Below are 12,035 nucleotides of genomic sequence, written 5' to 3'. Positions count from 1 at the left end.
CCTGTTCCCATGCTTTAATTAAAGCCTTGTAGCCCCGAAGACTTCTGCAGAATTCTTTCTCAGCCTGTTGGCTCTGAACCCCAACCTACAAACCACATCAAACCATGATCGGTTGTGACTGGATTACTAAAATCTCTCAACTTCACACTCTGCCCTCAGTCTGACCCTTCTTTGGGGTGGGGAGGGGGGAAGGCGAGGCTTCCACTGGTTCTTTTGATAAAGGATAAACTCTTTAAGTGGATTAAAGACCACTGATTACCTCTCCAGTCCAATCTCTAAGGACAGAGGAGATTTCTGTAGGCCAAAATTCATGGATTCAAATTCTGGTTTCTGCTCTTGCTAGCTGATACCTTGAACAAAGTCTCATATCATCTCTGGGCCTGACTTTTCTCTCCAGGAAAACAGGAATGATTATACCCACCTCCTAAAATTACTGTAAAAATAACTTGCTAGGGGCGCCTGGGTGGCTCAGTGGGTTAAAGCCTCTGCCTTGGGCTCGGGTCATGGTCTCGGGGTCCCGGGATCGAGCCCAGCGTCGGGCTCTCTGCTGGGCGGGGAGCCTGCTTCCTCCTTTCTCTCTTTCTGCCTGCCTCTCTGCCTACTTGTGATCTCTGCCTGTCAAATAAAATCTTAAAAAAAAAAATTAACTTGCTATATGTCAGGATCTTAGCAAGTCCTAGCTCACAATATGCATATGTGTAAGTGCCAACTATTATTCCCCATTCCCCATCTCCAGTCCTGCACCTCAACCACACTTATTTCTCCTCCTTTAGGCTTTCCACGTTTGCTGTTCTCTCCCCAGAATACTCTGCCAACTGGCCATCTAAATCCAATCTTGAAGTCTTGTTTTCAGTATTACTTCTGGGACCCTCTCCTCACAATTTGGCTTGACGGCACAGACTCTACAGAGACAGACTGTGTGGGTTTAAATCAACACTCTGGTCACTTATAATCTCAGGAACGTTGGACAGGTTCCTCAATCTATGACTGTTTCCTCTTCTGCAAAATGGGGACAATAACAGCGCCTACTGCTGAGGATCAAGTGAGTTCCATCTCCTGAACCTCCCAAAACAGATCTTACAGTGTAATAACAGGCCAATAATAAGCACTCAATAAATGCTAGCCGCTGTTGTTGTTGTTATATTATTATTATTATTGCTAACCTTGCCGTTATGCCAATCTCTAGCTGCCTTAGGTTCTCTAGTCCAGACCTGATAATGCCCCAGAAAGGGTGGCTAAACTCAAAGAGTCTCCAGCCTTGATCTAAACTGACTTCCTTCCCACCACGAAAAAGGAGCACGAAGCTTGAAGAATACCCCCCGATCCCAGTCCTGCTCACCACCACCCAAACACCTACACGGACCGAATGGGACATCACTAAATGACCCCCAACTCCATCAGAGGCCCGGGCTCTGCCAGGCCCGAGGGACCCCCAGCCAGCCTTACTGCCGCGCCCCCCTCAGACTCCCGGTCCTTCTCCCCGCCCCTCGGCGCCACTCCTTTCTCCCGCCCCCTCCCGTCAGAACCTGGGCCCCTCCCAGCGCCCTCCGCTGCCCGGCTCTGCGCCGCCCGCCCGCCCGCCCGCCTCACGGCCAGGCCGCTGACCGGTCCTGGAGCTGGAGGTCGGGTCGCTCCCGAGGCTCTTCATAGAAGCTGATGCCCGGGTGGGTGGCAAGGGCCCGCCAGAGGAACTCCTGCGTGTAGGGCTCCAAAGGCAGCGGGAAGGGAGGCACTCGCGTCTCCAAACGGCTCCACAGCGCGGGCAAACACAGGCCATCCAGCCCCTCCAGGGCCACCTCGTCCAACAACGATTCCAGCGCGTCCATTGCTACTTCAGTTTGCAGCTCCCCGGGCGCCTGCGCACCAGGACACTAAAGGCCCTCCAGCGCGCCTGCGCAGAACGATCGACAACCCTGGGAGGCGGGTTGGACGTAAGGATCGGAGGAGGAGTTCCAGAGCGCCGACGTGACGTCCCGCCCTTTGGGGGCGGGCTCAGTCCTCGGGACTCCACCGCCATTGGTCCGAAACCCCGCAGTAACCAGGGGAACTGCAAACAGTGTGGGGGCCGCTTCCGGTTCGAGCACCCGGAACCGCCGCCTCAAGGGATGGACGGTGAGTGTCCGTGGGCCCCTCCAAGTGGTCGGGCAGTTATTCTCCTATCTCTCCTTCGGCTCCCTCGGACAGAATCCTAGGCAAGAGAGCCCTGGGCCACCACTGCCTGACCTAGGGTGGTCTCTGGTCAGAGGGAAAGGGAGCCCTACTGGTCAGGGATGGGAAGAAGAGGCTGGGGGGAGTGGTCAGTGGTTTGGCCACTGTGCAGAGTTGTGTTGTTGTAGAAACCCGGTACAGGTCGGGGGTTCAGAAGAGGTTTAGAGTGGAAAGCAGAGGCAGAAGTCTGAAGCGGGCTCTTGTGTGTCTTCCTTGGATGTGGAACTGTGAAATCTGGGAGTTGGTATGGGGATAAGCGTCATCTTGGGGAGTGCGGTCGTCAGGTACTGGGAAAACGGAGTTGGTAAGGTGGGTGGACGAAATCAAGGGCATACTCTTTTTCTGAGCTTTGATGTTGATAATTAGTACTGTTCAGTGCCAGGAACACTGTAAGCGCTGTCGAGCAACACCTCGTTAAACTTCATTCCTGCCCTTTGAGGTCAGTGGTGTTATCCTGTTTTGCAAATGAAGAAACTGAGGCTCAAAGGAATTAAGTTAACTTGCCCCAAATCAAAGAGCCAGCAAGTGGCAGAGTGAGTAAGAAACCCAGACACTCTGTCTCTGGAGTTAAATTATAGAGCTTTGAGATTTGGAACGGATTTTGGAGGCCCTTCATTCCTGACATTGTAAATGGAGATATCTACAGGGGCAAGTCTGGTGGGCTGGATTAGTCTGTGACTGAAAATCAATTCCCCTTTTGAAAGGAAAGCTTCTCACTCAGTTCCAACCAATTATTTTCCTAGGGCACATCTCTAAATACCATGACAGCCTATCAGCCTGAAGGCCAAATGGCCAGATGCTGCCTGTGGGCCACTATTTAGAGTTCCTGATTAGAATCATGCAATTGACCACTGAAAACAATCTAAAAATAGGCTGTTCTGATCTCATTCTGAAGATAGGAAAACTAGTGTCTAGACAGACTGTTAGGATCTGTGCTAGAATCCAGAACATTGTTCTCATTTCACCACTATCCCTTCTTTCAGGAATTTGTTCCTTGTATCCACTTAGTGCAGTGTGCGGAAAATTTTACTTTAATTGAACAGTCTGATATATACTGAAAAGACATACTTGCCCTTTGTATTTTAGAGGTACTATAAAACGTCATTTGCATTTTGCCTGGTGGAAAGATCAATGTAACATTGCTACAGAACAACAGTTCTCAAATATTTTTAACCTCAGGACACCTTTATGCTCTTAACTTTGAAAGAGCTTCATGTATATTATATCTGTGATATTTACCGTATCAGGAAGTAAAGCTGAGAACATCTTAGAACATTCATTTATCAACTACTTAAAAATAACAGTAAACTTGGGGTGCCTGGGTGGCTTAGTTGGTTAAGCATCCAGGTCTTGGTTTTGGCTCAGGTCATAATCTCATGGGTTGTGAAATGGAGCCCTGAGATGGGCTCCACACTCAGCAGGGAATCTGCTTGATTCCTTCCCTCTGTCCCTCCCCACACTCAGTGTGCTTTCTCTCTCTCAGTGAAATAAATCTTAAAAATCTTAAAAATCTTAAAAAATAACAGCAAGCCCATTACTTCTGAATAGAAGTAATAATTTTAATGAAAGATAGCTATGCCCCCCCCCAAATATTAGTAGGAAGAGTAGCATTATTTTACATTGTCTCAAATCTCTTCAATGTCTGGCTTGACAGAAAATAGCTAGACTCTCATTTCTGTTTCAGCAACCAAACTGTTGTGTCTTTTGGCTAGTGTGTATGAAGAAAGTCTGGCCTCACACAGATTTTAATTGCCTTTTCAAATAAATGTAGACATTCTTTTTTGATGCTACACCAAAACTTAGCACAGGGTAGTTTCTTGAATGTACAATGTGCTGTCTGAGACCATTTGGTGAACTTTTCGTTCTCTGTTACATTTAAAATCCATTGGTTTATCTTGCCCTTTGTTCAGATATTTTACCCATGTATGATTTTATTACGTTAGGCATTGGTCATTTGGAAAATGTTGGTTTACTGAGTTCTACAAATCTGCCAAACGTTGACATTTCAAATTCCATTATGTAATATCAAGTGGAATGTCATTATACTGTATCAAGAAAATCATATCTGTTAATATCACCACCTGGCTCATTTTTTAGCAAAAAGTTTAAGCGGCTAAACTCAAGGTAGTAGAAACAAGTTTCATTGGGCAATAGACACTGTCAGTTATTTCCTTGAAGGGACTGACTCTCTTCATTTCTTTCTTTTTTTTTTTTTTTTTTTTCCTATTTGAGAAAATGTCTGTGAGACACCCAGGTCTGAATAACTATAATTAGTTGTATTCAAGTAAAAATGGTATTCTATACATATGTGGCTAGTTCAGCTGGTAACTCAGACAAGCACACATGAGTGTTTTCTGGGATCAACCATTGTATTTTGGCTTGTAGTGGAAGTGCTTGGTGTGTATTTGCCATTGTGTCGCACAGAATATTGAAAAGCTATGGACTCAGGAGAAGAAATTGAGTAAAACTAACTTTTACAGTTTCATAAGGATATTCTTAGGTGACAGTAATTTTTTAGTTGTTGTTGATTTATCGTGAGTACATGGCAGTAAAGAGTACAACGACTACTAGGACAGTTTGGTACCGCTGCCCTGTAACAGTTTTACCTATGCCGCTGTCCCATCATCAGTGCAGATAGCAACACGGTGAGGATGTCTTAGAATTGTGATGAAAACGGTTTTGTCCTTGTGAACCCCTCTTCCTCCCAGAGTGTGGGGAAAACAGTTTGAGAAACATCACTATAGATCATTTTCAAGAAGTCCTGCCCAGTCGCTCTGTCATCATCTTGCTCACTCCTAAAGCGTTATCATGGCCCAATTGAGGAACCTGTTAATTTACAGATTGGTTACAAAAAGGAAAAACTTGTTCTCTTTAAGAAAGCATTTGCCCTAAGATCAGATTTAGCATTCAAAGCATCCCTTTTCCATTACAATTTTTAAGACTTAGATTTACACAACAACTTTTTTTTAAAAAGATTTTATTTATTTATTTGATAGAGACAAAGTGAGAGAGGGAGCACAAGCAGGGGGAGTGGGAGAGGGAGAAGCAGGCTTCCTGCTGAGCAGGGAGCCTGATGCTGGTCTGGTTTCCTGGACCCTGAGATCATGACCTGAGCTGAAGGCAGACGCTTAACAACTGAGCCACCCAGGCGCCCTTTACACAACAATTTTATAGGCACCTACCTGATGGGTAAAGTGAAGCATGCCGTGATGAACTGTGAGTCTAGCCAACTAGATATACCAAGCCTGGCCTTATTGAAAAGATGTTTACTTCCCAAACTTACAAAAGCTTAAGTATCTAGCAAGTGTCCCCAAACTGGATTATAGTTTGGTTGATTCTGCAGATCCAAATCACCATGGTTTTTCACATTTTTCCTGGCCCATTGGCTTTGGCTTTGGGCAAGTTTTAACTGGCTCTGCAATGCAGTGTGACGTAACGTTGATATATTTGGGGGGCTGTATACTGGTGGATTCACATCTCCGCTGTGTACTCTGACCTCTCTGAGTCCCAGTTTTCCTGTCAATAAAATGGAGCTGATGATAAGGCTTACTTTGTTTGGTCTGGTAATCCACTATTGAATTACATGAGACTAAGAGTGAACACACGTAACACTAAGTCTGCCTTATAAAAAGCACTCGGAGGGTGCCTGGGTGGCTCAGTGGGTTAAGCCTCTGCCTTCGGCTCCGGTCATGATCTCAGGGTCCTGGGATCGAGTCCTGCATGGGGCTCTCTGCTCAGCAGGGAGCCTGCTTCCCTCTCTCTCTGCCAGCCTCTCTGCCCACTTGTGACCTTTCTCTGTCAAATAAATAAATAAAATCTTAAAAAAAATAAAAAAATAAAAAAAATAAAAAGCACTCGGATGTGGTAGCAAATGCTGTCATTATCTGCAAATGGGCAGACTTTAGCTGGCAGAAGAGGGAGGGGGGTTCTGTTGAAGCTCTCTAGCAAATAATAATCTTTGTAATTAGCCCTCTGTTTGTTTAAAGGATAAGCCAACGTGTGGCATTTTTTATTTACCTGAATGTAAACGAGCAACGTGTGAGTCTTTTGCTATGAAGTGTTCACCTTTATGTTAAAGTCATTTCTTTCAGTGCTTTTAGAATATGAGATGGTTCAAGGAAAAAAAAATATTTCGCTCAGTTTTCAAGGAACATAATAATTAGACAAAAGTTCAGCACATCAACATAATTAGAAAGGATTTCAGAGCTGTTCATTTGCTTTTGCTCTCCCCAGAGCAAATATTCAACATTTCCCCTGCTTACCCTGTTCATTTGCTTAGTACACTTTCTCAAAGAATTAATAATGCCAAGATGAAATTTAGCCTAGCTTGTCTAAATAATCCCAAACTGCAGAACGGGTGACGGTTGAATTAGTAAGATTTTGTTGAAAGTATGCTGTCAGCATGTCTGGCCTCTTCTGGTCTGGTACGTTATTCACCTGGGCTCCTGGCGATTTGTTGGTTTCTCTTACTATTTAAAATAAACCAAGCCAAAAATGATGTGAACTAGAACAAAGCAGGCATTCAGCAGGCAAAATAAATGCGTTGTCTGTGGAGTCTCTATGTCTGTTCTGTCTTCCTTCCTTCTTTGCACCCATCCTTGAGTTGGATCCAGTTCAGTGATTTTTAGCTTAGAGGAAGTTGACGCTCTATGTTTTGCTTATTCTTCCTTAGGACATTCATTTAGTAAGTCCACATTTCAGTGCCTTCTGTGTGCTGGAATCCAGAGATATCAAGATGAGTAAGACTGGATCTAAGTGAAGAGTAGATGGGAGTTTATTGTAGTTTTTTTTTTTTTTTTTCTCTCTCTTTAAATTAGGCTCCACGCCCAGCACAGAGCCCAATGTGGGGCCTGAACTCACAGCCCTGAGATCAAGACCTGAGCTGCGATCAAGAGTCGCATGCTTAACAGACTGAGCCACCCAGGCGCCCCTCCTTGTTAGTACCTTAAAACTTTCTTTAAGTTGATTTTTTTGAACATAGAAGTTAAAAATTTTTTTCACCTTAAAAAAAAAAAAAAAGGAGCAATGTAGCAGATTTGAAAATGAATTCTTTAAACCAGAGGCTACAAATTGGGGGCTTCTAAATGAATCAGCCCACAGTCATGTTTCCTTGGTCCATAATGTTTTATTTTCTTCAAATTTTGAACAAGTCATCAACATTGAAAAATGGAGGGATTTCTCATAAATACCTTATTGTGGTATTTTCTTAACAAAGATCAATAAAATCTATTAACACCAAATCACAGTTGTGCATGGCAACAGCTTTTTCATAGCTGAGCCAAATGGAGACCCTCCCCCCGCAACAGGGAGGCACATTTTCCATTTTGCCACAGCACCTCCCTGACTGTCCCTGCCACGCATTGTATGTGTTCCCTGCCTGGGCCCCAGAGGCATCTGAAGTTACAATCCTGTTCTTGCATTCACTTGGGCAATTTTGGAAATCCCTACAGATTACTATTGTGTGGCGCAATGTGCTGTATATACCTGTTCTCTTCATTTTTTTTAAAATTTATTTATTTTTTCAGCGTAACAGTATTCATTGTTTTTGCACAACACCCAGTGCTCCATGCAAAACGTGCCCTCCCTATTACCCATCACCTGTTCCCCCAACCTCCCACCCCTGACCCTTCAAAACCCTCAGGTTGTTTTTCAGAGTCCATAGTCTCTTATGGTTTGCCTCCCCTTCCAATTTTTTTTTTTTTATAAACATATAATGTATTTTTATCCCCAGGGGTACAGGTCTGTGAATCTCCAGATTTATACATTCACAGCACTCACGATAGCACATACCCTCCCCAATGTCCATAACCCCCTCCCCCTCTCCCAACCCCACCTCCCCCCAGCAACCCCCAGTTTGTTTTGTGAGATTAAGAGTCATTTATGGTTTGTCTTGTTCTCTTCATTTTAATCTGTAAGAAAAAAACGGGATATATTCTCTTCCCTGAAGAACTTCATGATCTGATGAGAAAGCCAGTCATCAACAGCTAACTATAATCCACATGGGAGTCCCTAGAAAACATCTGTAAAGGTCTTCCCCTTTCTCAAAGCAGTCTGGCTCCCTGCCTGCTTTTGTAAATAAAGATTTATTGGAACACAGCTATGCCCACTTGCATATAAATGCGTACAGTCTATGGATCTCTTCATGCCTCAGTGGCAAAGGTGATTAGTTGTGGCAGAGATCATGTAGTCCATAAAGCCAACACTCTTGACCATCTGGCCCTTTCCTGGAAAAGTTGGCTGGCCCCTGCCATGCAGGATCTGATTTGATTCTTGAGACAGCTCCACATGACACTCAGTGTCATTGCGCCCATTTATAGCCTGCAGCTAGCAGAGAGCAGAACTGGGACTCAGCCAATTAACGTGTATGCTCAACAAAGCAGGCATTCAGCAGGCAAAATAAATACATGGCCCATAGGGTCTCTATTTCTAGAGTATGTCATCAAAGACCTGTCTCAAACTTGTCCCCTTCCATGTGTGGCCAGGTTGTTAGACTTGGGAAGTGAGTCTGTGGGCAAGGCCAATCCATTAGTCTGATTGAAGAGCACAGTTCAAAAGGCACTGCCCTTGCCTACCTCCTTGGCTCCCTCAGTATCTGACCCTGTGGCTGTGCCTCTGTTTCCAAGTAGGAGAGGGCTGCCAAGGAGCAATGTGGTCAGTTGGAAGGAGGAGCTTGGTGCTGTTCACAGCTCACTTTATGTAAGAGGAAGGAAGTGTCCATTATCCTCAATGGCACCAGACTGACTGCTGATGACCCACAGGTTTGAACAGCTTGACCCTTGTAACTTTAATAATTGGTCACAATTGCCGTGGTCACAGCACCTTAAATCTGAGAATTTCCCTGGGAAAGCCATGTGCCTCCCTTCCCCTATCCTTTGGTTGGTCTGCCGATCTTCAGTCTCACGTTAAGATACCCACCTACCCACCTACCTTCATGTTCAGAGAGGTATTATGGTGGCCTGAACTGGGTCCATTGATGAGCTTTTCCATATTTAAAAGTTGTGGTTTCTCATAAAAATCTGGATTTGTCAGTCTCTTGATGGAAGGATGCTTCGGCCTATGGGCCTGCATTCCCACAAAGCCCCGGTCTTCCAACCCTGAATGTTTGTCTCTCTTGACCTTGGACATGTGATGACAGTTTGACCTCTTCTGGCTGATGACGTCGGTCAGCAAGTGCCTTTTTCTTGCATTGAGAATATTAGCCTAAGCCTATGGACATCTGACATTTCAACCACTGCCCAGGCCATTTCAGGAAGCTGGCCATTTCTCGTGCACACCATATTCTTTCCCACCTCCTTCCCTTCCCCTTGCTGTGTTCCCTGGCAGCTGTCTCCTTTCAGGTCACCTCCACACTGTGGATTGTGGTGACTGATACCACCTGCAAAATTAACTCCTCCTACATGGTGGGGTCCCTTGGCCCCCTCATGTATCCTGCTGTGTCACAGGTACTGGGCTCCATGCCTTTCCTCTTCCTTGGGAACAGAAACCCACTCTCATTCCTTTGTCTTCCCAGCATTTGGCCCCAGGACTGGCACAGGGAGATGTACATGAGTGTTTGCTGGGCTAACATTGTAACTAGGAAAGAGGTCAACTGGTTTGTCCCTTTGTGAATTGCTGGCTGGTCTCCATAAAGCAGGCAGTGGAAAAGCCCTTACAGCCAAGCCTACAGGTCAAGCTTCCAGAGATCTCACCTAGCTCCTCTTTCGCTAAGGAGAAAAGCATGGTCCCCCCAGACATTGTCCTTTGGAGTAGTTCAGACCAGTCCTAATAATATGCTTTCACCTAGCTACCTTCACTGTACCCCCAGCCCCTGTTGCATTCCCTCTACTTTGCAGTTAGCGTTCCTGTCCTCCCATTTTCTTTCCCAGTGGGTTCACCATCGCTCCCAGCTCCTGCCTCATTTTTGACTCTGATGCTACCTTGACCACCCTTAGCTGATGGCTACTCTGGAGACAGCCCCTGACTTAACACGTCATTGGGGAATAGGAGGGTTATTGTCAGTGTAGCACCAGGTCAGAAGTTGGATCACCAACCCATTCAAGGATCACCACACTCTTATAGACTCTGAGTGACTTTGCAATGCAATGTGTATACATACCTCTGTGTGTGTGTGTGTGTGTGTGTGTATGTGTGTGTGTGTGTGTATGTGCATGTGCACGCATGATCTCTCTCAAGACTCCCAGACTGTTGAGGGGTGCTTAGGTGGCTCATTTGGTTAGGTGTCCAACTTTTGGCTTGGGCTCACATCATGATCTTGGGGGTCCTGAGATCAAGCCCTGCATTGGCTCGGCACTCAGCACAGAGTCTGTTGTCCCTCTCCCTCTCCACTCTGCTCCTCCCCCAACTCACTCAAGCACACACTCTCTCTCAAACAAATAAATAGATAAAATCTTTAAAAGAATCTGAAACTATTTAGATACCTTTTTATGAACCTGCTTGAAATCAAAGATGGTGCCGAAAGAGACTTACCAGATGTAGTCCAGGGAACTTGATAGATTCCGGAACTCTTTAACAATCCTATGGAAGAAAACAAGCTTAGAAGCCTGCAGGGGGCACCTGTGTGGCTTAGTCTGTTGGGTGTCTGCCTTTGGCTTGGGTCCGGATTGTTCCCGGCATTGGGCTCCACTGTAGGCCTCCTTGCTCAGCAGGGAGTCTGCTTCTCACTCTCCCTCTGCCTGTTGCTCCCCCTACTTGTGCACTCTCTCTCTGTCAAATAAATAAGTGAACTCTTTAAAGGAAAAAAAAAAAAGAAGCCTTCAGGGACCAGGCAGGTGATGTAAGTGACTGCAGTGTCCAGGATGTATTTCATTATGCCGCTTTATGTCCGATTCTTTCAACACCTGTATACAATTTGCGTACCTGGGAATATTCATCCATTTCATAAAGAACTCGGTTGCCTACTAATTCCTTGCAGTATGTGGCTTCCTCCATCTCTCTGTCATGTGTAGAATAGAGGTAAGAGTGTCCCACCCCCTGGGGTTATTGTGAAAATTAAAAACATTCATGGACACAAAGTCCTTAGATCAGGACCTGACACACGATAAGTCTGTTATGTGTTCACTGCCATTAGGATGATGACGATAATGATTCTCTCTTTTGCTGGAGATGTGGCCACTTTCATCTTCACTGTAGGGAAAAACCTCTCAGACCTGCTGATAAACACTACCTTGGACTTGATCTCAGTGGCAGGGAAGACAACCAGCCAGCAGGGGCTGGGAACCAGAGGATACCATGCCAGCTGCCAGGCCACTGTCCTCATCCCCAGACCACTATTGCCAGGCAGGAAGGCAAGTCCTGTGTTGCCAGATTGTTTAGGTTTGCAAAACCATCCAGAACTCAGGATTTTAAAATGTGTTATCTCCCAAGGTATAAAAAAAAAAAAGCAACAAACTTTTTTTTTTTTTTTCAACATTGTGGAGACCAAACAAATATTTGTGGGTTGGGTTCAGCCAGTGAGTAACTTCCCATCTGGTCTGACCGCTGTCATTTATCAAATGTTGGGGCCGTGCGGCCTAGGGTGTCAACATGCCTGCAGAGGTGGGAGAACAGGTCCAGATCCATTTCTGTCCAGCACCCCACCACCCCACCTTCCTAATGAGCCCTTGTGGTGGGAAGTCCTGCCTCTTGCATGATTTCAGATGGAGATTTTATTTTAAGCGTGCAAAAAGGCAACCCTGAAAAACCAGGGCAGAGGATTTAATTTGCTTTCCAGCTCTCCCCATCTTCACGTTGGTGCCCACTAGGTGAGAGCTCGTGGAGACCTACTAAGGAGACTCCAGTTCTGAAGCCGCATGACCTCGGTGGGATTAGTTTCTTTATCTCTCGGTGCC

The 12,035-nt window shown here is 45.5% G+C and overlaps 2 protein-coding genes across 6 annotated transcripts in view; one reads left to right on the top strand and one right to left on the bottom strand.

Moving 5' to 3' along the window:
• The window catches only part of GTF3C1 (general transcription factor IIIC subunit 1), a 69,321-nt gene extending 67,495 nt beyond the window's left edge, over nt 1-1,826 (bottom strand). For all 3 annotated transcript variants that reach the window (XM_045993190.1, XM_045993191.1, XM_045993192.1), the window contains exon 1: nt 1,606-1,826. In XM_045993190.1, the coding sequence (XP_045849146.1) occupies nt 1,606-1,826 (221 nt within the window). The remainder of the gene's footprint in view (nt 1-1,605) is intronic.
• A 174-nt stretch (nt 1,827-2,000) lies between these two features.
• Nucleotides 2,001-12,035, top strand: part of LOC123933718 (katanin interacting protein) — a 179,071-nt gene continuing 169,036 nt past the window's right edge. For 2 of the 3 annotated variants that reach the window (XM_045993193.1, XM_045993195.1), the window contains exon 1: nt 2,001-2,112. In XM_045993193.1, coding sequence (XP_045849149.1) covers nt 2,106-2,112 — 7 coding nt within the window. In that variant the 5' untranslated portion in view covers nt 2,001-2,105. The remainder of the gene's footprint in view (nt 2,113-12,035) is intronic. The other variant, XM_045993194.1, reaches the window with a different exon arrangement.

This window comes from Meles meles, chromosome 21, assembly GCF_922984935.1.
Source record: "Meles meles chromosome 21, mMelMel3.1 paternal haplotype, whole genome shotgun sequence".
Lineage (NCBI taxonomy): Eukaryota > Metazoa > Chordata > Mammalia > Carnivora > Mustelidae > Meles > Meles meles.
Note: the sequence above shows the minus strand (reverse complement) of the source record. Positions and strands in the feature narration are given on the sequence as shown.